Raw genomic sequence first — 26,873 nt, forward strand, 5'->3', positions numbered from 1 at the left:
TTTTAAATAAAATCCGACTCTCAAATAAATGATTCAATATCATTAAGACAATCAATTTAATTCCACCTTGTGCAAGGAATTTTTAAAAATAAGTTCAATAGCTTCTGCTCACTGTGCAAACTAAATCATTGAAAATTGGGCTCACAGGTACGCATACTATCCGAACAAGAATAATAGGATACCATGGACATCTAGTACCTCACTTTGCTCCACTTTGGCCAATGAATGAAGAAAAGGATTCCGGTACAATGACTCCAACCGTGTATATCCTAAAGTAACTGAACGAGAACGCTCCAGGACAGACATTGTGAATTTAAATCAACAATCAAATGATCAATGACAGCCAACATTCTCAGACTGGAAGTTACAAAAACCCTGAATTCAACAGAAATTAGGAATCCAGAAAGAGTCAAAATAACTAATCATCTTCAAAAGGAGCGAGTCTATTCACATGAACAACTTTCAAACGACCATTCGGAATTTTATGAATTCGAAAAACAACATCATTAAGTTTGTTTTTGATAATATAAGGACCTTCCCACTCACATTGAAGTTTTGGACACTTTCCTTTAACTCTTTTAGGGAAAAATAACCAAACCTTCTGACCGACATCAAAAGAAAGAATATTAGATTTCGAATCATACATATACTTATGTTTTTCTGATTTAATTTGCAACTTATCACGTACATTATCATGAACAATCTTTAATTGTTCACGAAGATTAAAAACAAAATCAGTCATAGATTTATCCTCAAAAGAATTATCTGAAAGATTAATTGCTCTAAGAAGATCAATAGGTAACCTTAATTCACGACCTAACATCAACAAAGCTGGAGAATATTCAGTAGTTTCATGTCTTGAAGAACGATAGGCCAATAAAAATAAAGAAATCCACTTATCCCAATCTGTTTGATTCTTACTAATAAATTCGGACAAATATTGTAGAATAGTCCTATGCATTCTTTCAACTAAACCATTTAGTTGAGGATGAAGAGGTGTGGTTCTTGTCTTCTTAATACCAAAAAGACTCACGACCTCCTTGAAGATTTCAGATTCGAATTCTCGACCCTGATCAGAATGAATTTTAATAGGAACACCATATCTACAAAATATTTGAGTTACTAAAGCCTCAGCAATAGTAGAAGCCTGATAATTAGGCAGTGGAATCGTCTCGGGCCATCTAGTAAAATAATCTGTAACAACAGGTAAAAATTTATTTCCAGAAGAGGTTTTAGTGATGGGACCAAGAATATCAATAGCAACCCTTCCAAAAGGAGAACTAACATTATAAAGTTGACCGCAAGATTTTTTATGAGAACCTTTTTTAGTGAAAAGAACTTTGCATTTTTTACACCAAATTCCAACATCTTGCTTAAGAGTTGCCCAGAAAAATCGTCGATGAATTTTTGAAATCGTTGTATTAATACCAAAACGACCACCAGAAGGAGAATTATGAACCTCATGAATTATTTCATTCACTTTAGTTCGAGGAATGACAACCTAAAAAATAATATGAGAAAGATTTGGAGCTTCCCGACGTTTAACTAAAACACCATTTTTCAATTCTAAAAAATTCCAATAAAGTAAATAAATTTTAAAAGTAGAATCCAAATGTGAAACATCATTAAACTCGGGAACTTTATTTTCCTTTTTGAATTTAATAATTAAACTCAAAATGTTATCATTATTTTGGAATTTGATCCAATCAGAATCATTATTAATTTCACAAAAGACACGGAAAATATGCCTACTATCACATTTTTCATCAGAATCTATTTTCAGACATTTTTTACAATCACATGGATGCCGAGAAAGACCATCAGCATTGCCATGTTTATGACCAGGTCTATATTGAACTTCGAAATTATATTAAAATAAGATTTCAAACCAACGAGCCATTTGATCTTGAGGATTTTTGAAAGAAAGTAACCAAGTGAGAGAGGCATGGTCAGTTCTAATAGTGAACCTCTTGCCAAGAAGAAAATGACGAAAATGTTCAACAGAAATAACAACAGCTAATAATTCTTTCTTAGTAACACAATAATTACGTTCTCGATTATTTAAAGTCTTACTGAAGTAAGCAATAACTTTTTCTTCATAAACAGTCTCACCATTACTATTAACTGGAATCTTTTGAGATAGGACAGCACCAATGCCAACATTTGAAGCATCAGTATCAAGAATAAAAGAATAATTTGGATCAGGATAACGCAGAATTGGAGTAGAAGTCAAAATTTGTTCCAATTTTTGAAACGTTTGAAAAGCTAAATCATCCCGAATAAACTCTTTCTTTTCCTGACTAATAAGATATAGAGGTTTTGCAATTGTAGCAAAATCTTTGACGAATTTCCTGTAATAAGAACAAAGACCTAGAAAACTTCTAAGTTCAGATTCATTCTTAGGAACAGGCGAATTAATAATAGCAGAAATTTTATCTGGAGAACTTTTCAGTCCTTCACCAGAAACTACATGTCCAAGGAAAATAACTTTTTTTTGGAAAAATATACATTTCTTAGGATTTATCTTAAGAGAAGCTTGTAAAAGTCTTTCAAAAACATTTTTAAGATGAAGAGAATGTTCATTTAGACTTTTACCGAACATAATAATATCATCCTAATAAACTAAACGAACTTTGCCGAGAAGACCTTCTGAAACTATGTTCATAAGTTTAACGAAGGTAGTAGGAGCATTACATAAGCCAAAAGGAAGAACCTTAAATTGCCAAACCTCATTCCAAATACAAAAAGCAGTTTTAGGTCTATCTTCCAGAGCAACTTCAACTTGCCAATATCCACTTTTCAAATCAACGGTAGAAAACCATTGAGCACCAAGAACCATATTCAATATGTCTTCTTGATGAGGAATTGGTGTTGAATCCTTAACTGTGACATCGTTTAATTTACGATAGTCAACACAAAATCTGATTTCATCACCTTTTTTTGGAACAAGAACAACAGGAGAAGCCCAAGGACCATTACAAGGTTCTATTGCATTCTGTTGTTTCATTTCCTCCATAACTGAATCAACTTTATCCCTATAATGTAAAGGAATACGACGAGGAGCCTGTTTAATAGGAAGTGCATTTCCAACATTAATTTTATGTTGTAAAATTTTGCACTTTCCTAAATCAAAAGAATTTTTCGCACAAATATCCAAATTCTTCAATAAAAGTTCTTCAAAACGAAATTTATCATTGACATCCAAAAATTTTAAAGATCTTTCAAACAAATCTAAAACAAATTCTGGAAGTTTATTCAAAGAAGAACTAATTTCATTAATTGAAATAACTTTATTACTTTCTGAGAGTATTTATCAAGACGATCTTTGAAATCAGTAAATAAACCAGACTTGATTAAGAAATCTAATCCTAGAATACATTCTTCTTTAATTTGAGCAACAACAACCTCTATATTAACCTTAATAGTGGAAATCTTTATTTCTACAGTCTCGATAAAATCAAAATCAAATTTATCACCTGAAACTGTAAAAATAGAATAAGAAATAGAAGAACTATTCGAAACAGTTACCATCCCTTCACACAAAGAAGAATTAACAACCGTAATATCAGCAGCAGTATCAACTGTCATAATACATTTTTTGCCATTAACTTTCCCTCTAAGTAAAAGTTTCGGTTTAGAACCAGAAGAATAAGAAAAATCAATTGAATTAATTTTTAGTTTTGACGAAATTTTTTTTTGGATGAACTTTCACTAGTAGACTCATTAAAATTATGAATACTTGATAAACTAGTTTGAACAGCTTGAAGTACTTGACAATTCTTCTTAGAATGTCCTTTTTCACCACAAATCCAACATTGAATTTTGCGAAGAATTTTGATTTTGGGAATTTGACCTAAAATTTCCTTTCAACGAATTATTTTGATCATCCTTTTTAAAATTATTTCTAAAATTATTATTTTTATTGAAATTATAATTATTTTTACTCAAATCATTATTATTCTTATTATTAAATTTATTTTTATTCTGACCTCCAAAGGTCAAATCTTCAATCGACTCAAGCTCTAAAGCTCTCTGAGTTGCTAATTGAAGAGGCTCAATTCTCTCTGAACGAAGAGAAAATTGTAACTTTAATTTTTTTAATCCGAAAATAAATTGTAAACCAGCAATTCTATCTCTCTCTTCGGAAGAGACCGAAGGATACGCAAATTTGACAAGCCTATCCAAATCATTTGAAAAATCAGTTAAATTTTCATTTTCAGAGTGTTTTCTAGCCTGAAAACGACTAAAATAAGCTTGAGAAAATTGAGCTTCACCAAAGCGATCTTCTTTAATTTTCTTCAATTTATCAAAATTCCCTAAGTCTTCTAAACTCAAACTTTCTAAAATGACTTGAGCATTGTCCTTCGAACAGGACACTAAAATCGATGCTTTAACTTCATTTGTCCACTTATGCAGACGAGCGATAGTCTCCAATTGACGGAAATAAGATTCTCACGTCTGAGAACCATCAAATTTTCCGGGTTTTGCTAAAGCTAAAGAACTAATATTAACCGAAGAAGTTGAGACCGATTCAACCCAATTATTAGAATTATTTTCTAAATTATGAATTTCCAAATTATTATTATTATTATTATTATCATCTCTTTTCGGTTCGTCAGAGGTGTCTGGCCAGGGATCTCAGGGCTCCGACCCACCTGGGGCCTGACCAGACGGGATTATCCTGTAGGCATCCGACTCCCTCAGGTTTGAGGGTGAGCCGGGGCTGCAGCCGTTCAGTTATTTGTTACAGTCGTCTCAGGATTCGGAGAGAACCAAGGATGACCGCTTTCTGCATACGAGCCGTGAGAATCTCAGCCTGACTACGGCAGCCTGGTATTGTTCGAAGCTCTGTCAGAAAGCGGTCCCTCATCCCTCCGAGGGCGCCAATCACCAGGACTATCACGTGCGCTGTGTATTCGTGATAGACATTTCTCATGACCTCCATGAGCTCTCTGTAGCGTTCCTGTTTACTCTCTTCTTTCGCACGTATATTTGTCTCAGCCGGGGCTGAGAACTCAATGTAAGATACGTGCTTGGTGGTATGGTCGAAAAGAGTAATATCCGGCTTATTGTGTTCAATGCGTTGAGGCGTACAGAGCGGGTAATTCCAAAGAATCTTTGCTCTCCCGTTCTCAACGACTGACTCAATTTCACCGGGCACATAGGGCAGCACTGGTGTCTCGTCTATTCCGTAAGAGTGCCGAAGGTGGTAATACAGCACTCTTAGGGCGGCGTTATGCCGGGGAATGTAGGCTGAGCGCGCTAATATCGGACAAGCCGATAAAACATGAAATAGCGTCTCATCTACATCACCGTGACAAACTCGACATCTTGTGTCCTCGAGTTGCTCGTGCATAACATCACGCCGATAGGCGAGGGTGGAAAATACACCATCTTGGCAGGCCATAATGAATCCTCCGGTCTCAGAGAACAAGCCAGCTGACTTAAGGTATTGGAAAGTCAGCTGGTGTGACATGTCTCGTGTTTGAAGATGAGGATAAAACACACCATGTAAGGACTTTGCCAAATGTTTGTCGAGCAGTTTTAATGGCTCGATTGTTTTTTATATCGACCTTTCGCTGCCATCTGGTCAATTGCAAAAGCCTTAGACCGTCTGGGCTGCTAGGGTCGAAAACTGAGCCGAGGTTCTGCGCTGCCTGATATGCTGCGCTATATAGGAACGCATCCCTTCCCAATAGTTCAAAGCTGTTCACGAACTTGAGAAGAGGATCAGAGCTCTCATAGATGTCATAAGCCAGGCCTACGACTAACCTGTCATGTAGACACTCCGAAATTAGTAGTCCACGCCCTCTCAGATCACGGGGAAAGTATAGGCGTTGAACAGAAGATCGCGGGTAATGACTTCGATATAATGTCATCACTTTTTTCGTGATAATGTCCAGATCTTTAAGCTCTTTCCGGAGCCATTTCTTCTAGTCGTCGTTTTGTAGCTGATATAGATTTTCTACTGATTTATACTTTCCGACACTCTACATGCACATTGACAAAGTATTTAAGAAGTCTATGAGACCATCATTCCTTTTGATAATTGGAGTTTTTAAAGTTTTTAAGCCACGCACTACATTAACACAATAACCTCCAGTTAGAGAACTTTCACAAATAAAACACCAATCAGCCATAATTATTAAAATTTAACGTCCGTCGTTGTTGACATATTATAACCAACTAAAAAATTCAGTCAATAGAAAGTAGTCCCATGAAAATAAAATCAGTCTCCACACAACAACTGAACATCTGTCTCATGAACTATGGAAGGATCCGCATTCGCAGGTATAGACATCATAGAAAAAAGTCGTCTTATAGAAGTCCGCCTTTCCAGTTATAATCTCAATATATGTATATATATATGAATCCGCCTATATATCTTTATCGTCTCCGCGTTTTGGAGTAAAATTATTTCATTTTTTTCCAAAAAATGAATCTACTTTTTTCGAAAAAAAAGTAGGTACCATAAACGTTCGATTGTGTGCCCGTGGCGAAATCGTTTGAGAAAAAAAAATCACCCTGCAAGTACAGTGTACCAAGTTTCAAAAATTTGGTTAGGTGAGGTTAGATGGAAAAACCTATTTGCCTCCATTTCGGAGGCAACTACGTCGCCAAATGAGTTCAGAGCGTCGTTTCAATATGTTGATACGGAGGCAACAGAGGCATATAGGCGAATTTATATATATGAGTACTTTTTTTTTTGGGTGTGTTCTGGAATTTCGAAGTCAAAATTATTTTTTCCCACCATTTTCGATATCATAGTATTAACATTCCCATCTAAAAATAATGAAATAATTTCATACTTTTTTTTAATGAATTTTTCAAATTCTTAACTTACCATTAACCTGTGAGAGTTAATCGTTACTTAATACTTCTATATCATATACGTTATCATTATAATAACGTTAAATTATAACTGAGAATCGGTCTAAGATTACATCCATCGTCACTTGTTCCCGACTTATTCATTGCTCAACATTCTGCATCAATTTTCTTTCTACTAATAATTTGACTTGTGAAATTATTGGTAATCAAGTCAAGAGTTTTTTTTGTAGAAGAATTTCTTTTCTGGATTAGTTCAGTAAATGAATAATTTTACCTGAAGGAAGTTTTTAACGTAAAAAATTGATGTGAATCCTCAAGGCCAGTACATAACAGATTTTATATAACTTCATATTTAGGTTAATGTTTTTGAGTCGTCTTCAATAAAATTCATTGAAAAACAAAAAATTCCTGAAAAATAAACTTAATCAATCATAAAAACGTTACGAAAAGAAACTTACTTGCTGCTGCAAATTTAAGACATTCCATAAATTTTTCCGGAAATAACTGATGCCCTATTTAATCCAAAACGCTGTTTGTATAGTTGAATATTATTTAAACTAATTCGTTGGATTTAAATTTAATGAAAATATGCAACACAACCATCCAACTCTGTACGTAATTGTTGACTCGATTTGTTAACCAACTGTCGCAAAGCTCATTAGCTTTTTAACCAGGTACAAGCATAATGTGCATGCATTTTAAAAAAAAATTCTGACGGTCTAATCTCAGAGTTCCATCTCTATGAAGAGTCTTTTAATATAAAATCTACGAAGTCCATATTTGTTACAAATAAGTAAGAAAAAAAAACTTACTTGAAAAAGTTCATGTGATGTGCTTACTGACAAAAGCTATCGAATATACCTACTACATTGCTTTTTGACCACGTTGATATTATACATCATTTTAAATAAAAATCAATATGAATATTTCAATCATTAAGCTGTTATATTACTCATTAATTGGATATTTCCCAGCTGAGATAGTATTGGTTTTGTAGAACTCACTCGAAGATTATGAAATTCGAATAATGATACTGAATCAGGTGCGTAAATAATCAATACATTATTTGCACAATTATGCGCATGAATACTAAATCGGTTATCGCCGTCTAAAGCATATTCCTTAAATGTTTGATATCTTTTGTTATTTAATAATTAATAAAACTGTCCAAACGTTAGCTGATGTGGAGATTGTATTTGGTTTTGATAACACTAGTTTTCTTACCCCAGCTGAAAGTTGTTATTTTATTTTGTGTTCAGGTAGAACTATCCAGAAGAAATAATAAAAGAATTATGTCACGTCTGGTTTAAAAAATATTCATTTTCTTGAAGGGAAATACAAAAATTTTAGGATTAATACAAAAATGAATTAAAAATGACTTATTTTCGCTTTCTTTTTATAATTATTTGAATCAGTTTCTCTTATGATAGACAAACAGTAATCCCCTAACATATTTTCATCCCAAAATCCTTGATGTCGTTTTTTAAAAGTCCTTAAATCTTGGTGGAAACGTTCACCCTGTTCGTCACTCATACTTCCTAAGTTTTCAGGAAAAAAATTCAGATGAGAGTGTAGAAAGTGAATCTTTAATGACATGTTCACTTCCATATCATGAAAGTTTCTCAATAAATTGTCAACAATTTCTTTATAATTTTCACTTTTTTTATTTCCCAAAAAATTTTCTACAAGCATTTTAAATGAGTTCCAAGCAGACTTTCCTTCAACCGATAAAAGGTTTTCAAACTGAGAATCTTTCATAATTTTACGGATTTGTAGACCAATAAATATACCCTCCTTCAGTTTTCCCTCTGTAATGTTTGGAAATATTTTTTGCAAATACCGAAAAGCATCACTGTTTTTGTCAAGCGCTTTTACAAAGTTTTTCATGAGCCCCAGTTTGATGTGTAAAGGGGGCAGAGTGACGTTATTTGGATCGACCGACAGCTCGTGTTTAATGTTCATTTTGCCCGGAATATACTCATTTCGAACAGGCCATTCTTTCCTTACATAATGATGTTGTTTCGCTCTACTGTCCCACAAACAAAGGAAACAACAGTCCTTCGTGTAACCACCCTGCAATCCCACTAACATACCGATGACTTTGAGGTCGCCGCACACTTTTCATTGATGTTCTTTATACTCTATTAAATCACTCAAAGTACGCATCGTTTCATAGCTCTCTTTACAATTCACTGCGTGTCCTATTGGTATGGAAGGTTTCTTATTTCCGTTATGTAATAAAACAGCTTTGAGACTATATTTCGAATAATCTATGAATAGGCGCCATTCTGTTTTATCATAGTTTTGATTCATTGCTTCAGAAAGTCCCGGAATATCTGTGCAATAACAATATTCACCTTCTCTCTTGAAAAATTCTGAGTAAACTTTGCTTCTGTTTCTGAAAAACGTAACTTTTGTGTCTGGTAGTAACAAGTTCCATTGTTGTAAGCGGGAGACAAGAAGCTCTGCTTTGGATCTTGATAACTGTAAATCTTGTATAAGATCATTTAATTTAGCCTGATTAATTAAATGTGGAGTGTTTTCTTAAGGTAAAAATTCGTCAGAATCACTAGAAATCGACTTGAATTCAACATCACTGTTATTGTCATCTAATATATTTGCACTCGAACTACCGGATGGGGTAGATCTTTTGAATGTAAAATCGGCTTAGTAACAGACGGAACATCGGCATACATAATACTTGCCTTATTTTTTTTTTTGTATCCCAATGTCTTCGTAACACAAAAGTAACAATCATTTCCATGATTACTAGGTTCTCTCTATAGCATTGGCGAACCAAATGGAAGGTAAACTTTTCCTCCTGATGACCACTGAAGTAAGAAGATTCTACAGCTTTCGCAAAACACGTGAGGCACCCACTTTTTATCTTGATTTGCAACAGGAAATCCAAAATAATGTAGATATGCAGTTTTTAAAGAATCTACAATAGGTCTTCTCTTTTTTGAAAATATAAACTGTCCACAAACATAACAAAAACGGTCAGAACTTTGTTCACTTTCTGCTTGCTATTTTAAATCAATGCAAAGCAAAGTAACTATCGTTTGAAGCGAACAAATATACAATAAAATATCACCACCACGTCGGGTAGTTAAAAAAAACATTAGACTGCAGAAAAAAATTCCGACGTGATGAAATATTTCTGCTAACACTTTTAGGTTTAGGGAAGGTAGATTAACATATTGAAATACATTCGGTTCGGGGTATAAATAAAAAGTAAAATTTTGTAAACTAGTGTTATTGTTAAAGCCATTCAATTCTTGTATTCAGACATCAAAGGTCATTCAGTGTATATTGTGTACCTGTTAGTGCTGAAAATAAAGATATTATATTTTTTATAAGACCTGATTTCCGTTTGCTCTGTTCTGGCACAATCATCCCGATCCTTAAACGGTTAGGTTAATTCACAAGTTGAGATTTTCTCAACAGCCTTTGTTGCCTCCGTATCAACTCATTAATCTGACACTCTGAACTCATTTGGCGACGTAGTTGCCTCCGAAACGGAAGCAATTAAGTTTTTCCATGTTTAACCTCACCCAACCAAATTATCACTCGAAATTTATTTATCTATAATGATAATACTAACTTGTTTACGTATCAATAAATAGCACTCATTAATCCTTAAAGCGTTTGCATTGATACTATGTTTTTGGAGCAATTGTTTCAATGCATATCAATTTGATTGATAATAATAATTATTATAATCATAACAATGATAAGGAGACTTAAAAAACTATGGGGCTCTGAATGATCAGGTCCTAACAAAGTCGCAGGGACAAATATGCTCGCTGTCCCAGTCTTCTTACACTCATTCGAAGTTCTTAAATAGTTCCGAAAAGAGCTTAAAGATCTGGACAATATCACGAGGAAAGTGATAACATTACATCGAAGTCATCACCGGCAATCGTCTGTCCAACGCCTATACCTTCCCCGTGATCTAGGAGGGCGTGGATCACTAAGTTTGGAGTGTTTACATGACAGGTTAGTGATTGGCCTAGCTTATGACATCTATGAGAGCTCTGATCCGCTTCTCAAGTTCGTGAAAAGCTTTGAACATAGGTACATAGAGCAGCATGTGGCAAAGTCCTTACATGGCGTGTTTCATCATCATCTTGAAACACAGGACTTATCACACCAACTGACTTTTCAATATCTCAAGTCAGCTGGCTTGTTCTCTGAGACCGAGAGATTCATTATGGCCTGCTAAGATGGTGTATTTTCCATCCTTGCCTATCGGCATGATGTTATGCACGAGCAACTCGAGGAAACAAGATGCCGAATTTACCACGGTGATGCACATAAAATACTATTTCATGCATTATCAGTTTGTCCAATGTTGGCGCGCTTAGCCTACATTCACCGGCATGACACCACACATTGTTGATTCACAAAATAAATCATGTAAAAAACAAAGTTTGACCTATGTGTTTATTACCCTATATTAGTGTAACTAGTAATAATAAATGTGATATTGTTATTGTGAATCACGGTTTTAATAATTTACACCATACACAACGGATAATTGCAATATTTTTACATCCCGGAATTACACAATAAGACTTACAGTTATTTTCAAATGCAAAATCGACTAGATTTTTAAATTAATCTGGTTTAGTAAGTGTATAGCTACTACTTTTAAACCATAAAAATAAAAAAGATGAATGAATCGCAGTGAGGAGAGTTCATTATGAGTCAGTGATTGTAATTTAATAATATTATTTCTCAAGTATAAATTTAAATCATCTCCTCGTAATAGGGCACTATCTGAAAAATGTCTTACAAAGTTCTATCATATTCTAAACCCAAAAACATCCAATAGTTGGATTTGGCCAGTAGCCCCTTAAGAAATAATCATTATCTCAATGTCTTTATCCGGTGGTTTGACAGACGTGACAGCTTCATAACAATGACAACTCCAGGAATCAATCAAAAGTAAACTTGTTTCCAACATTCGGAAAAAATACATCCTTCAACTAGATTATTAAGCGTTTTAAAAAAATGAGTATATAAACTTCCAGAATATGTAATATAATATAATATTTGAATTGAATTTTGTACCTGAAGTAAGTTTTCCAAATTTTGATATTTCCAGGTGTACATGATCTGGTCTAAAAAGTGATGCTTCTACCCATGGACCAAATTTTCCTATTGATTCTTTTAGCACAAGGAAAAGAGAAGTAAGGAGTTTTCTATCAGCTGATATCTTCGGTTATATAGTATAACTGTGAGATGTCGAAGAAACCGATTGAACTGTACACTCTATTTTTCTTTCTCCTTCTGGAGCTAGAGTCCTTTCTGAATGTAGTTCTAATTGAAAGCCACTGTGATCAAAATTATATATGTTGTCTAAATCATATCCTTGAATTTTTGATTTTACATCATTCATGAACACTTCTGATGTTTGTTTTAACATTTTACGATCTTCAATTGTTTTTGATGATATGAATTTGTTAATTTTACGATGAACAATACGAGGAGCTCTTTCAAATCATAGTTTTCACGTTGAAGATGCTTAAGGACGGCGATAATCAGTTTGTAAATTTTTTTTTAGCTAATAATACCAATTTTTTTGAATCGGAATCATGAACCATCATCCCAGCATCGATCGCAATTTTAAAATTTCCCAACGTATATTTGCAATTTTGAGCTACTTTTTTTCTGTATATTCCACCATAGTTCATTTGAAGGACCGAGCGTTGTAATTGTCGAGTAGACCGTATTTTTTTAAATTTCAGCTTAATACTATCGATACTAGTAGACAAGCAGGGCCGGTTCTGGATCACTCTGCAATACCGGCCAAGTAAAAAAAGTGGGTTCTGATCCGCACTAATTACCGACCGCGATAACTTTGACGATAAGTTACCGACCGTGATAAGTTATCGACATTGATAAATTATCGGCAGCGATTTTTTTTTGACCGATCCTGATTGGTGATACATTATCTTCAGCGATAATATTATAATTATCAGCAAAAAAAAAACCGTAGAAAAAAAAATGGCGGTGATGTGTCTCAAGGATGTTAGATGATTGGGAAAAGGTTTTAGAGTAAAACAATTTCTCTTTCAAGTCAATTTTTTTTTTATTAAAAAAAAAAATTATAATATATTTTTTCTTTTTTATAAAAAAATAATGATCCCTTGAATGATGGTTCCCAAGTAGCATTAATGTACCTGTCGTACTTAAAATTATTTCCTTTAATAACTTTTTCATATAAGTAAAACTAGAAAAACTAATCATAAAACAAGACTTACAGTATCATAACCATCATCATAGTCAGTGGCATCATCATCATCATAATTATCATCGTCATCAATTGTTGGAGGTGAAGGAGGTAGAAATTCTACCTCACTATCACTGTCTTCGACAGTGATAATTTCCTGGCTTAGAAGTCGTGGCACGACGGAGATGTCTCCTTCTATCCGGAACCGTATGACGTTACCGGGGAACGTTGGGCAGGTAGCCGTTACGCCACAAAGTGTAAGGGTAGCGCCTTCTATCCCTCCCGTCTCTTCCCAATGATTTTCAAGAGTTATTAGAATAATAATTTCTAGGAGGGTGATCGGTAGATCGAACCAGGCTTCCGGAAAAATGAAAGTGCACATCTTTATCTAAAAAGTAATAACGATTATGATAGATTGTTTTCAAACTTAAAAAAAGGAAAATTCTCCCACTTAAATAAATTATCATTTAACAATTCATAAAATTCACAATTACACTCAATAAATAATTATATTGATGCATAAAAATTAAAAAAAAAAAACACACTTTTTATACTTGAATGAAGCAAAAGTCACTACTTACTTAGTATGGTTTGATCAGTTTGACTGTCGAAAATGAACTAAATATTTTGTCCTATGCATCATACACCATGGCTAAATGTTTATATTTTTCAAAAAGGCCAATGGTGAAAAAATCATTGAACGATATTGATTTAAATCTATATAGACTTCTTTAACAATAATAAAAAGATTTTTATCTTGAGAAAGAATTTTTATTTAAGAAATAAAAATTATACATTTTCATTTTATGTATTTGAATAAATGAATTCTTCTTTTTCACAATCAATACAATTAATTCTCAATGTTCTTATGTGATCTAATGACATGTAATGTTTGTAACATTTACGATGCAATAAGATATCTCTATCGAGTTGTAAATGTTCCGGTAATTTATCCCAAATATCGTCGATGTATTCTGGAACAATCTTCAAGAAAAAATACTTTGGAAGACAAGCAATATCTTCACTTTACATTTTTGTTATATTTTTTAATAAACAATACAATTTGAATGACTTCTCAAATGGAGTTTTTTCATGAAAATTCACCATATACCATGCTTTTAGAATTTTTACATTCTTTTCTGCACATTTTTTATTTTCTCCATTATGCACCCTACAATCTCTTAGATGATTTATATCCAGAGCATGTAGCGAAGGACATCCAAGCTCATCTAAATTAATTACAACTTTTGAGTTGTCAATTAAACTTTCTAACCATTTTTTCTTTTCATCTCCTTTCACGTAAATACGGTCTCGATCTTTAACAAGTACACGAAGAATGTATGGAAGTTTATCATATGGTATTGTTCCAGATTTCCATGGAATGCCATGATAATTACGTATCAACCACGAATTTATGCATTCATATTTTTCAGGTAAATATTCCCACTGATATGGCGGTTTAAAAATTATCACTGAAATGTCTTCCATACCATCACTATTATCATGGATTGTAAAAGTCGCCAATTCTTTCACTAAAAACTGATTATTTGGCTGCTTGAAACCTTGAATATCCAATATCATTTCCATGATGCGCTCAAAAATTTGTATACATGCCAAAATGTAAAACCCAACTGAAAAGTTTTTTGGTAAATCATCTATTTATATGTTTATCCCCATTTTAAAATTATAACATCTAATTTTATTGTTTGATCACTACAACGATTGTCTATAAAATTATATTTTTTTTTCATTACATGTAATTTTCGATAGTCTGAAATTTTCAGCAAGAACGATGATGAAACATCATGCCAACCCCTCAAGATTTTTTCTTGAAAAATCAAGCAAAAATTTAAATGATCTCACGGATGATTCGCAGCCTTGATATGTTCTGGAAGTTTTCAGCGGGGGATGATGATGAAACATTATGCAAACGTTTTTTTTTTATGCATGTTTTAATTTATGATTGCATCAAAAATTGAAACATTCTGGAATCTTTGTTTTGGAGGGGATGAATTGTATTTATTCATAGCTGATGATGAAATGTAATCTAAAATTTTACATGTCAAACAAAAAAAATATAATGGATACAATTGATGAAATGTAAATCTTACGATAATCAATGTAATCTAAAAAAAAATTTTTCATGTTACAAAAATAATGAATACAATAAATAAAAAGAAAAAAATTTGAAATTATTGTTCTTTCGATTTAAATATTTCCCCTCTCTACATTTTAAGAAAATCGTTATTTAATGACGGTTAAATTTGGTAATTGATATTCTCGAACTTTCAAGAAATTTTTTCGGATTATGGCACCACATTACAAGGTCATCCAAAATTCTATATAAATCTTTTCAACCACGCTTTTTCATCATTGTAATTCTGAAGTTTGTCTAGTATAGTCGGAAGAAATGAGTGCATTAAACGATTATTCTGATTTAATTAAAATGATGGAGGAGGCTTATACTCTTCTACCATCTTTGAATCATGAATCTAGTGAAATCATTTATAAGTGGGTGCGAATTAGTAGTGAGAATATTACTACATTAAACAGACATTTGCAATCGAGTGGTTTATCGGTTGGTGAAAAACAACGAATTCAATCGATAATTGCAGCACTCGCAACATTACATGAAAAGTTTATAAATCATTCAATCGTTAGAGGAAGCCTTCAATCAATAGAACAATTGATTCGATGGAAAGATTTAGAAAATATTTTCCAAAATCGAATTCGCACTGGTGTTGTTATTAACTTGCAACATTTAAATTTACGAGACTTCTTATTGGACGGTGAAAAGCTGATTACCGAAAAGTTGACAGATATAGTAACGAGTGAGGGAAATTTAAAAGTAAACTTTGTCCTTGCTTGTAAATTCAGTAATCAAACAAATGATGGAACAGTTGTAAAAATTAAGTACTTTAATGTTAAAAATGAAGCAACTTTGCCGTCAACAGACATAAAAAAACATTTTCTGGAAAATGTTGTTGACAAACTACTAACAAAAGTCGAGGATTTTCAAGAACGAGATTCTGGTTGGTCACTTGTAGAAATTGAATATCTGCAAGTCAATATTAATCGTTATCAACCCCTATTAGCTGGACAATCTACATTTATACCTCTACCAAAATTTATACAACAAAAAAAAGCAGTACTAATTATTAAAAACAACGATCAATGTTGTTTCTTTTGGGCTGTTACTGCAGCTCTTTATCCTGTTTTTGTAAATTCAATAAGAACAAGTTCATATCCTGATTACAAAAGTGTGTTAAGATGTGAGGGTATCAACTGTCCCACAACCTTACATGATGTTCCAAAATTTAAAAAACTCAACGATTTAGCAATAAATGTGTATGGTTTAGATGACTGTACGTATGGTTTAGATAATAATTGTGAAATTATTCCGTTATATTTAAGTAAATATTACAAAGTAGATGAGCCATGTATTCACCTGTTAATGGTACAAAGTAGAGTAGAAGTAAGTGATGAAAATAATGATATTAATCCAGTCATTCATTTTTGTCTGATAAAGGATCTTTCAAGATTAGTTGGAAATCAAATTTCTAAAAATGCACACAAACTATTCTTATGTGATAGATGTTTAAATCACTTTAAGATAGAAAAATCATCAAAAAGATTGTATCAATATGAACAATACGCGAATTTCACTTCCGGAAAAAGGTGTTAAAGTAAAATTTAAAAATTTTCATTTTAAAGAGCCTGTGCCATTTGCTATCTATGCCGATCTTGAGAGTATTCTTGAACCTGATAATAAAGGTAATCAAAAGCATAACCCATGTAGTGTAGCCTATTATATGCACTGTACATATGACAATTCAAAATGTCGATTTAATCTTAAACGTGACGTTAATTGTATAAACTGGTTCATGACTGAGTTGAAAAAAATAGCTGAAACTGTCAAAACTTACCTAGAAAACGTAGTACCAATGAAACCATTAACATCCCAACAGTTAAACGATTTTCATAATGCAAAAATCTGTCACATTTGTAATAAATCATTTTTACATGATGAAACGAAAGTACATGATCACTGTCACTTTACAGGCAATCATCGAGGCGCTGCTCATGTTAATTGTAATTTAAATTATCAAAATTCATGCATAATTCCAGTCATTTTTCATAACCTCTCAGGATATGACTCACATTTTCTTATTAAATTATTAGCTGCATCATTTAAAGGGTATATGGAATTATTACCTGTCAATAAAGAAAAATACATAGCATTTACAAAAACAGTTGATCAGAAAATTTTCCACGAAAAAAGAAAAAAAGAAATATTTGTTAAATTACGATTTATCGATTCTTTCCGATTCATGAGCAATAGTATTGAGAAACTTGCATCATTTTTGGATAATAACGCAAAATCAATTACCAAAAGTTTCTATCCCGAGCCAGATAAATTTCAGTCAGTAACTCGAAAGGGTGTTTTCCCATATGGATGTATTGACAGTTGGGAAAAACTTGACGAACGACAACTACCTGACAAAACAAAATTCTATTCGAAACTCAACGATTCGGCCATTTCCGATGACGATTACCAACATGCACGCCACGTTTGGGATCAATTTCAACTAAACACCCTCGGTGTATATTCAGATTTATATTTAAAAACAGACGTTCTTTTGTTAGCAGACATTTTTCAAAATTTTAGACAAAGTTGTATCTCGACTTATGAGCTTGATCCGTTACATTACTACACTGCATCTGGATTAGCTTTTGATGAAATATACAGAAATTGAACTCGAACTCTTGGACAATGTGGAAATGCTTAATTTCATAGAAAAAGGTATTAAAGGAGGAGTGGCACAGTGTTCAAATAGATATGCAAAAGCAAATAACCCACATATGTGTAATGATTATAACCCCAATGAATATATATCATATCTCATGTATTTTGATGTAAATAATTTGTATGGAGCAGCAATGAGTGAGTACCTACCAACTGGATCATCTGAATGGGTGAAAGATGACATCAATATTTCTAATATCTGTGAAATAATTAAAAATATCTCCAATGATTCTCCAGTTGGTTACATTTTCGAGGTTTATTTAGAGTATCCAAAAATCTTACACGAGCATCATAAAGATTTGCCATTGTGTCCTAAAACCGTAAACCTCCAAACAGCAATAGCAGCAAACTTATGACGACATTATTACCTAAACTTGAATATGTGATTCACTACAGAAATTTAAAACAATGTCTCGATTTAGGAATGATTGTAACCAAAATCCATAGGATCCTTAAATTTAATCAATCACCATGGATGAAGAAGTATGTAGATCTGAATACAGATTTACGAAAAAAATCTAAAAATGATTTTGAAAAAAATTTCTATAAATTAATGAATAATGCAGTTTACGGAAAAACAATGGGAAACGTTCGGAAGCATAAAGATGTAAAGTTAGTTACACAGTGGGAAGGTCGGTATGGTGCAAAAAATCTCATTGCCTCTCCAAAATTCCACAATAGTATAATTTTTGACAATGACATGGTAATAATAGAAATGGAGCGAAAAAATATATATTTCAATAAGCCGATATACGTAGGATTTGTAGTTTTAGATCTTTTAAAAATGTTTATTTATGACTTCCATTGCAATTCAATTAAAAGACAATTTACAGACAATCAGGTAAAATTATTATACACAGATACAGATAGTTTAATTTATCAATTTCTCATTGATGATATTTATGATTGCATCAAAGATAATATACATAAATTTGACACCTCAGACTATCCACCAAATAACCGTTTTAATATTCCATTAGTTAATAAAAAAATTGTAGGCCTTATAAAAGATGAAAATAAAGGTGAAATAATGACGGAATTCATTGGTCTAAAAGCAAAAATGTACACATTTAAAGTTCAAAATAAAAAAGACAAATATAGTAAAGCAAAGGGTGTCAAAACTGCAACAATAAAATCTATAACATTTGATGATTACAAAGAATGCTTACTTAATCATGAAAAATTATGTAAAACGGAATATCATATAGTCAGCAAGAAACATGAAGTACATACAATTAGTAGACAAAAATTAACATTAAGTTGGGAAGACAATAAAAGAGTTCTTTTAGCACAAACAACTGATAAACTTCCTTGGGGTTATAATTCATATTAAATAGTGTAAATAAATTATTTTAAATATGAGGTTTATGTTAAAAAAAAAAAAAAATAATTTGTAAGAAAAAAATTTATTCAATAAAAAAAAAATATTATAAATTATTTACATTAGTTTGTATTGAACTCATCTTCTACAAATAATATGACAAAATCATCTTCATTCTTATTGGTCTTATTTTTTTCAATTTCTTTTAACATTCGTTTATTAATTTTATCAAGACGTTTAATTATTTTTTTTTTTCTCTTTTCATTTGTTGTTGTTCTTTATGAGTTAAAGATATCCATTTAATATTAGCAGCTTTATTTTTTGTATAACGTGGTAATTTTTGAGCATCACTATACATTTTGTCAGCCATTGTTTCTAGCTCTTCAGCTAAAGACATTTTGGCAGTCATTGTTTCTAACTCATCAGTTAGAGACATTATAAATCTTTTATGTTAATCCAGCTATTGTGTGTTTTATCGAATCCTAACCACTTGACAAAAGCTTGATTACCACGTTTTTTCAGAACTTTTTCTACCAAATAAATATCAGGGTATTGAACCTTAGTCAATTCTTCTTGATAAAAACCTCCTTCAATCGGTTGATCTTGATAGTCGACGGGCTTGTAGGTTACTGGATCAGTATTCAATACTTGACTTACATTAAAGATTTCAGTTGTCCAATTAGGGGTGTATCCCTTCTCAAAGACATGCTTATATTTACTTATGCGTACTTTGTCCCCAACTTTAAATTTAGTCTTTTTTATTTTTTGTTGAACTTCAAGTTTATTATTATTGAAGATAGTATGACGTAATTGTTTCTCATTGGCTGAAGTAACATCGATCGGTTTTTTTAGATAGTTCGATGTTTGCTATTGTTATATGATGTCATCGATTTTTGTAAGATGTCTATCCACTTGTAATTACCTCGCAACGTAAATCGTTTCCACATGTGACTTTTTAACGTGCGATTAAATCGTTCACATATAGATGCCTTAAGATTACTAAATGTAGAATACATTTTGATATTATATTGTTTCATAAGTGCTTCAAATTCTTTATTGTAAAATTCGTTTCCTCTATCAACATGCAAAAATTTTGGCACTCTTTTTGTGATAAAATCGATTTCATTGCATGGGCTACGTCTTTACCATTTTTAGATTTTGTGGGCACAGCCCAAGCGTATTTTGAAAAAATATCAATAATAGTCAATAAATACTGATGACCTTTATTATAAGATTTATAAGCTGTCATGTCAACTAGATCAGCTTGCCAAGTTTCATCAAGCCCACGTATATCAACATGTCGTTGATAATTTCTTCTGACCGGTCTATGCAGCTCTTCAGTTATTATTTTTTTCTCCTTGTTCATGATGCTGCTGATCAAGATATTTCCGAATATTTTCTTCCAATTGTTTAATACTTTCAGCTTGTTTACGATTTGCTTTTTTCAGTAAATGTAATCGATCTGACTCATGCAGTTCAATTGTTTCATTCAATTCTTCTTTCAGACGTTTACGATGTTCTTGTGATGATTCAATATGTTGCTCTACTTGAACATTAACTTTGATTCTTTCTCTATTTTCTTCAACGTTTCTTCTTAAATTTGCTACAGTTTCGCGTAACAGACGTAATTCTATTTCAATGAATTTTTTTAAAAATGTATTCTTTTTTTCAATTACTCCTCATGATGTTGCATCATTCAAATCTACTGGTTCAGCGAGATTACACAATCTCTTATTATCCATGTCAAACTGTTGATCCACAGTTAATTTGAATCCTTTACCACGAGGCCCACGAACAGCACTTTTCACAAATCTTTCGCTAATTGTCGTCCAAAAATGTCAACACTCATTTTTAAACCTCTCACTTCAAAAGTTCTTCAAAGAATGAGTAGCTGTGTAGAATACATCAGATTAATAAATGATTTCAGCTTCACGCAATTCCTCTAAAATTGATAAAACTTCGTTAGTATGACTGAAATTTCCAGCAGTTTGAGATGCAATAAGTAAACGAAGTCAATCTACAAGTTCATTGGGATCATCCCAATAAATATAATCGGTAGGATGATTTTGTTTATGTTTAATCATATATTGTGGTAAACTTTCTCCACTTTTTGGTATATATTTACTGATTATGTCGGTGAATTTTTTTAAATTCTTATCTACTCTGATACTTCTGTCAGGAAGATAATGCTTTCGATAGGCGTTTGTCATACTGATAATTCTGCCATAAGTGTTTTCATCATCTTTTGTTACTTTTGATTGATCAGATGAATTCATAAATAATAATTCCAATAGACCAGAAGTAGTATTGTATTTTTTATCACCAATATAAATAAAATTATTGTCGAACCTGACTTCAGAATCACCCATCATCAGTCGATTACCTTTTAACTTTCGTATGCCATACTTTGTATCTAATTCTTTGGACAAGAGCTTAGAATCAAACGTCTTCAAATACCTTACTACAGGTATGTCTTTAATAGGAGTACTTTGATAGGTAATTGTTGCTGTTGTATAAGAATCATCATCAGTTATTTCATAATCAGGTGTAAGGCTTTCTTGTTTGCTTTTAACTTCTTCTTTAGGCTCTTCTTTAGGTTCTTCTTTTTTTATTTTTATTTCTTGAGGTTCCTCTTTAATAAGTGTTTTATCAGCTAATTGTTTAAAAGGAGTCACCATAGGTTTAAATATTTCACTCATGGTTTGTTGAGTCATATCTCTTCCAAGTTTAATCAACTTATGCTTTTGGCGTATTGCATCACTAGCTTTCGCTATTTGATGCAATATTTCTTTTTCTTGTTTCAGCTTCGTAGTTTTCACGTTGACACTTTGACAATCACCTAAAGAATGTACAGTTTAATGTACTTACGGTGAATTTATACTTATGAAACAATCAAATCCTCTTCTATATCGCCCATTATTAAGATCACTGTCTTTATCAATTACCAAGAAGCCATATTTATCATTATTCCAGTTCATTGAACATATATCTTGAAAATGAGAATAAGTCATGTCAGTATTTACATGATCATCGTAAATGTGTTTTAGATTCATGTCATCTTGCCTGAAAAGTACAAGAAAGTTTTGTATTGTCACGCACCAAATGTTTAGGAATTCGTGCATAAGTTTGACAAAGATAGAAGCAGTCAACATCTCTATGTCGTCCCATACAAAAATAGGTTCGCATATTATCTTGTTTTTCGCATGCTTCGTCATCGAAAATCATAATTGAGTTGGGTTTTGCTTCATCCGGTTTTACCACTTCCTCATGCTCATTAGAAGCATGAAATTAATACCTTTAATTGGTTCAATTATTTTTTTTAAAAACTGATATTTAGGTTGGTTAATGATTTTGAATACAAATAAATATTTTCAAATCGTAGGCCATTTGGATGTACAATAAGTGCTAAAAGAGTATTTGTCTTTCCACAATTTGATGGACCACAAATAACACCACGGACACTATTTGGTAAAACTTGTCCGTGACGTTTGATATTTGTGTCTCGTGATAGGTCAAAGTTAATTACAGGCAACTTAATGTCTTGTTGATTGAACTTCATCTTGATGTAGAATGACATTCTAGCTATAAATTAACATCTTTTATAGGTTTCGAGTTAGTCGTTCTTGAACAATGATAGTGCAAAGACGTATCAAAAAACGAGGTGCTGGTATTGTTAACCACACTTATAAACAAATTGCCATTTGAACTTCATATACCAGGATATCATTATTGTGGTCCAGGAACTAAATTGAAAGAGATTAGCACGTGGAGATCCAGGAATCAATCCATTGGACGCTGCTTGTAAAGAACACGATATTGCATATTCTCAAAATCGAGATAACATTGAAGCTAGAAACGCAGCTGATAGAATACTTGCTGAAAAATCTATGAAACGTGTTTTTGCGAGAGACGCAGATATTGCTGAACGAATTGCTGCTTTAGGAATTTCCAACGTCATGAAAGTTAAATCAAATTGGGAATGGGTTTGAAAGAAAAAAACAAAAAAGGACAGGGGAGTTAAACATTTGCGAAAAGTTGTTAATTCAGCAAAGCTTATGTTAAATTCCAGTTTAGATCCTATTAAATCTGCATTAGCTGCTGCACGAAAGACTGTTCGCGATGCTGGTGGAAAGAAAAAAATCAAAGTTCCACATATTATACCAATGCCGCCAAAAGTGGGAGGTATTTTACCTCTTATACCTCTATTTGCAGTTTAAGTGCAGTTGGTGCTGTAGCAGGTGGCGCTGCTCGCATTGCAAAAGCAATTAATGATGCTAGAGACGCCAAACGTCAATTAGAAGAAGCTAAACGACATAACGAGAAAATAGAAGCAATAGCTTTGCGTAAAGGTCTACGTCTAAAACCGCACAAGAGAGGATTAGGATTGGATTTGAAACCGGTAAAAAAAAACTTTCAACTTTACCCCATCGTGCACTGACTGATATTGAACTTCAAAAATATGCAAAAAATCATGAAAATACCCTTTTTTCGTGGTGTTTTTTTGCGAAATGATCTTCCAAAATTTACACCGTGGAAAAATGAATCAGCAATCATTAATCTCGATGATAAAACTGGACCTGGAACTCATTGGGTAGCATATAAAAAACGTGGTTATAAAGTTATATATTATGACAGTTTTGGCAATTTGCAGCCACCACATAAGCTTATGAAATATCTCAATGTTGATAAATACTGTACAATTATGGAAAACATCAAGATAACAGTACAGATAATTGTGGGACACTTGTATTCAAAATTTTTACGTAGAAAAGTATAAAAGTAATATGCACTTTCCAATAAGCATCAGTCATGGATGATTCACTCACGTTAACATTGTCTGGACAAACGTCCATTCTAGAAGCGTTTTATTTTCCGCCAATTGAATTATCAGCATCTAAAAAAATATACCCTAGGACTTGTGGAATTGTTAACCTTCAATTCCATTCCAAATATTGATAATGGCAATAATAAATTTTATTATACACTCAATGGTGAAGATAAAAGTATTAAAATACCCACAGGAAGCTATGAAACTAAAGACATTGAAAATTATTTGAAGAAAGCTGATACTCAATTATCAATTTCTATTAAGCCCAATAATAATGAACTACACAGTGAAGTTTACAGTGAAAATGCAACAATGAATTTCAAACTGCATGATTCTATTGGTAGTTTGTTGGGCTTTAGTCCACGAGTTATTTTTCCAAAATTGACTTACACATCAGATTTACCAGTATCTATCTTGAAAATTAATGCATTAAGGATTGAATGTAATATCACTACAGGAGCATACATGAATAATCAGTTGGTACATACGATTCACGAATTTTTCCTATCAGTTCCACCAAGATATAAGATCAATGAAGTTCCATCAAACGTCATTTATCTTCCAATCACCGTACAGACAATACATAACTTCCAACTGCGCATTGTTGATCAAGACGGTCAATTGGTTAATTTACGTGGTGAAACTGTAACAATACGTTTACATTTGAAATCAGTCACGTGATGGGGATTGTTTATAAACCTATAGTAGCGGGAAGCTATAAAACTAACATATCATGCCTGAATCCCATCAGTCATCGAAGAAAATTCAAACGATTAACTTATCAAAATCGATTATTCCTACAAAGTCTGGGACTAAAAATACGCAAAAGTGCAACAAAATTAAAGTGAAAGTGTGTTGTCTTGCATGTCTTTTACCATGGAAGAAGAAAAATTAGCAATAAGCAAAGGTGTCATATTTGATGAGTCTATTGCACACATTGAGGTGCATGCTCATGAATCATATGCATCTACAACATATAATAATAATGATGAGATACATATCTCAGTTCAACATCAAGATTTATGTCTGTTGCCAAGCAAAAGTTCCCTTCATATTATGGGGAAATTTACAAAATCTAACGGAAATGCAGTAGCAGCAACATCAAGATTCGTTAATATGGCCGTATGCTATTTATTTGAAGAAATACGATATGAGTTGAATGGTGTTGAGATTGATCGAAATAAAAATGTTGGTCTTACAAGTCTCATGAAGGGATATCTATCTCTTCATCCAGGTCAAAAAAATTATTTAGATAATGCAGGTTGGGTAACTGATAATGAAAGATTATTTAATGATAATGGATACTTTGATGTTTTAATACTGTTACATATGCTATTGGGATTTGCTGAAGATTATCATCGCATAATTGTCAATGCCAAACATGAATTAATACTTACTCGTTCAAATACCGATCTTAATGCAATTGTACAAGTTACAGCGGAATCTGAAGAGACGATCACGCTTATAAAAATTGAATGGATCATTCCTTATGTCACTGTTGCAGACAGAAAAAAAGTAGAATTGTTAGGTTACATTGCAAAAGACCCACCGATTCCAGTGAGTTTCAGATCATGGGAATTATGTGAATATCCTATGCTGCCGAACACAACCAAACACGAATGGGTCGTAAAAACATCAACTCAATTGGAAAAGCTCCGCTATGTTATATTAGGATTTCAAACTGCACAATGATGCTACAAAAGATGCAAGTCATTTCGATCATTGTGATTTAAGGGATGTAAAACTTTTCTTCAATTCCCAATGCTATCCATATGGCAACATAAATCTTGACATAAGTCACAATAAATTTACCTTATTATATGATATGTATAGAGATTCCCAAACATCATATTATGATAAAGAAGCAGAACCTCTACTCACGAAAAAAAAATTTATAGATATAGCACCACTCGTTGTAATTGATTGTTCTAAACAAAATGAATCCTTAAAATCAGGACTAGTTGATGTTCGACTGGAATTTAAATCATCAAAAGCTTTTCCTGCTAACACATCAGCCTATTGTTTGATCTTACATGATTGGATAATAGAGTATAAACCTCTAAGTGCGCAAATGAGAAAACTAACATGAAATATTGTAAAAAATATATATATTATATAATTATGATTATATTATTCATGTATTAATCAAATTTTTTTTTGCTATACATAAATTGTGTACAGAAAAAGATTACTGTTTTCATTCATTTATTTCCAGAAAAACCTGATAGTCGGTAGCGCAAATTTGAGAGAATACTAATACATTGACAAAACTTTGAAAATCAGTTATTTTTGCTGATAGTGAAAATTTAATCGCGGTTGGTAAAAAATCGGTATTATCATTGAAGATAATTTATCGAGGTCGGTAAAAAAAATCACAATCAATCGCTGCCGATAATTTATCAGTGTCGATAACTTATCACGGTCGGTAACTTATCGTCAAAGTTATCGCGGTCGGTAATTAGTGCGGATCAGAACTCACTTTTTTGACTTTGCCGGTATTGCAGTGATCCAGAACCGGCCCTGCTCATCTACTGTCACCCATACTACAGAAATTGTTTGAATAATTATTTCCATTTAAAAAAATTGATAATTTAATATTATTTTTTTCATGTCAATTATACATTATTACAAAAATTCCGAAAAATTTTGGAATTTATAATTTTATGATATGTAAATATTTTTATGTCTCTGCAGAACAACCAGGATCTCTTCGATCCTTGTCAAAAAAAGGTTGTAGTACTTGAAGATCACTCCAGATCTACGTTTATCTTCATGAATAGTTTTACATCTATACAGATTAACAGAAATTTTACTGAGAAATTATTCGTCTACGTCGAAGATCTACGAA

At 32.5% G+C, this 26,873-nt stretch overlaps 1 protein-coding gene across 1 annotated transcript; it reads left to right on the forward strand.

Annotated features, from left to right (window-relative positions):
- Positions 1-15,479: 15,479 nt before the first annotated feature.
- On the forward strand, positions 15,480-16,097 carry LOC118071091 (uncharacterized; the record flags this gene model as incomplete). Its single annotated transcript, XM_035090048.1, has 1 exon — positions 15,480-16,097. A coding segment is annotated over exon 1 (618 nt), but the record flags the coding sequence as incomplete, so codon positions are not given.
- Between the last annotated feature and the right edge of the window lie 10,776 nt (positions 16,098-26,873).

This window comes from Chelonus insularis, unplaced genomic scaffold (genome assembly GCF_013357705.1).
Source record: "Chelonus insularis isolate UGA/USDA-ARS -01 unplaced genomic scaffold, ASM1335770v1 contig_71_pilon, whole genome shotgun sequence".
NCBI classification, from domain to species: Eukaryota; Metazoa; Arthropoda; class Insecta; order Hymenoptera; family Braconidae; genus Chelonus; species Chelonus insularis.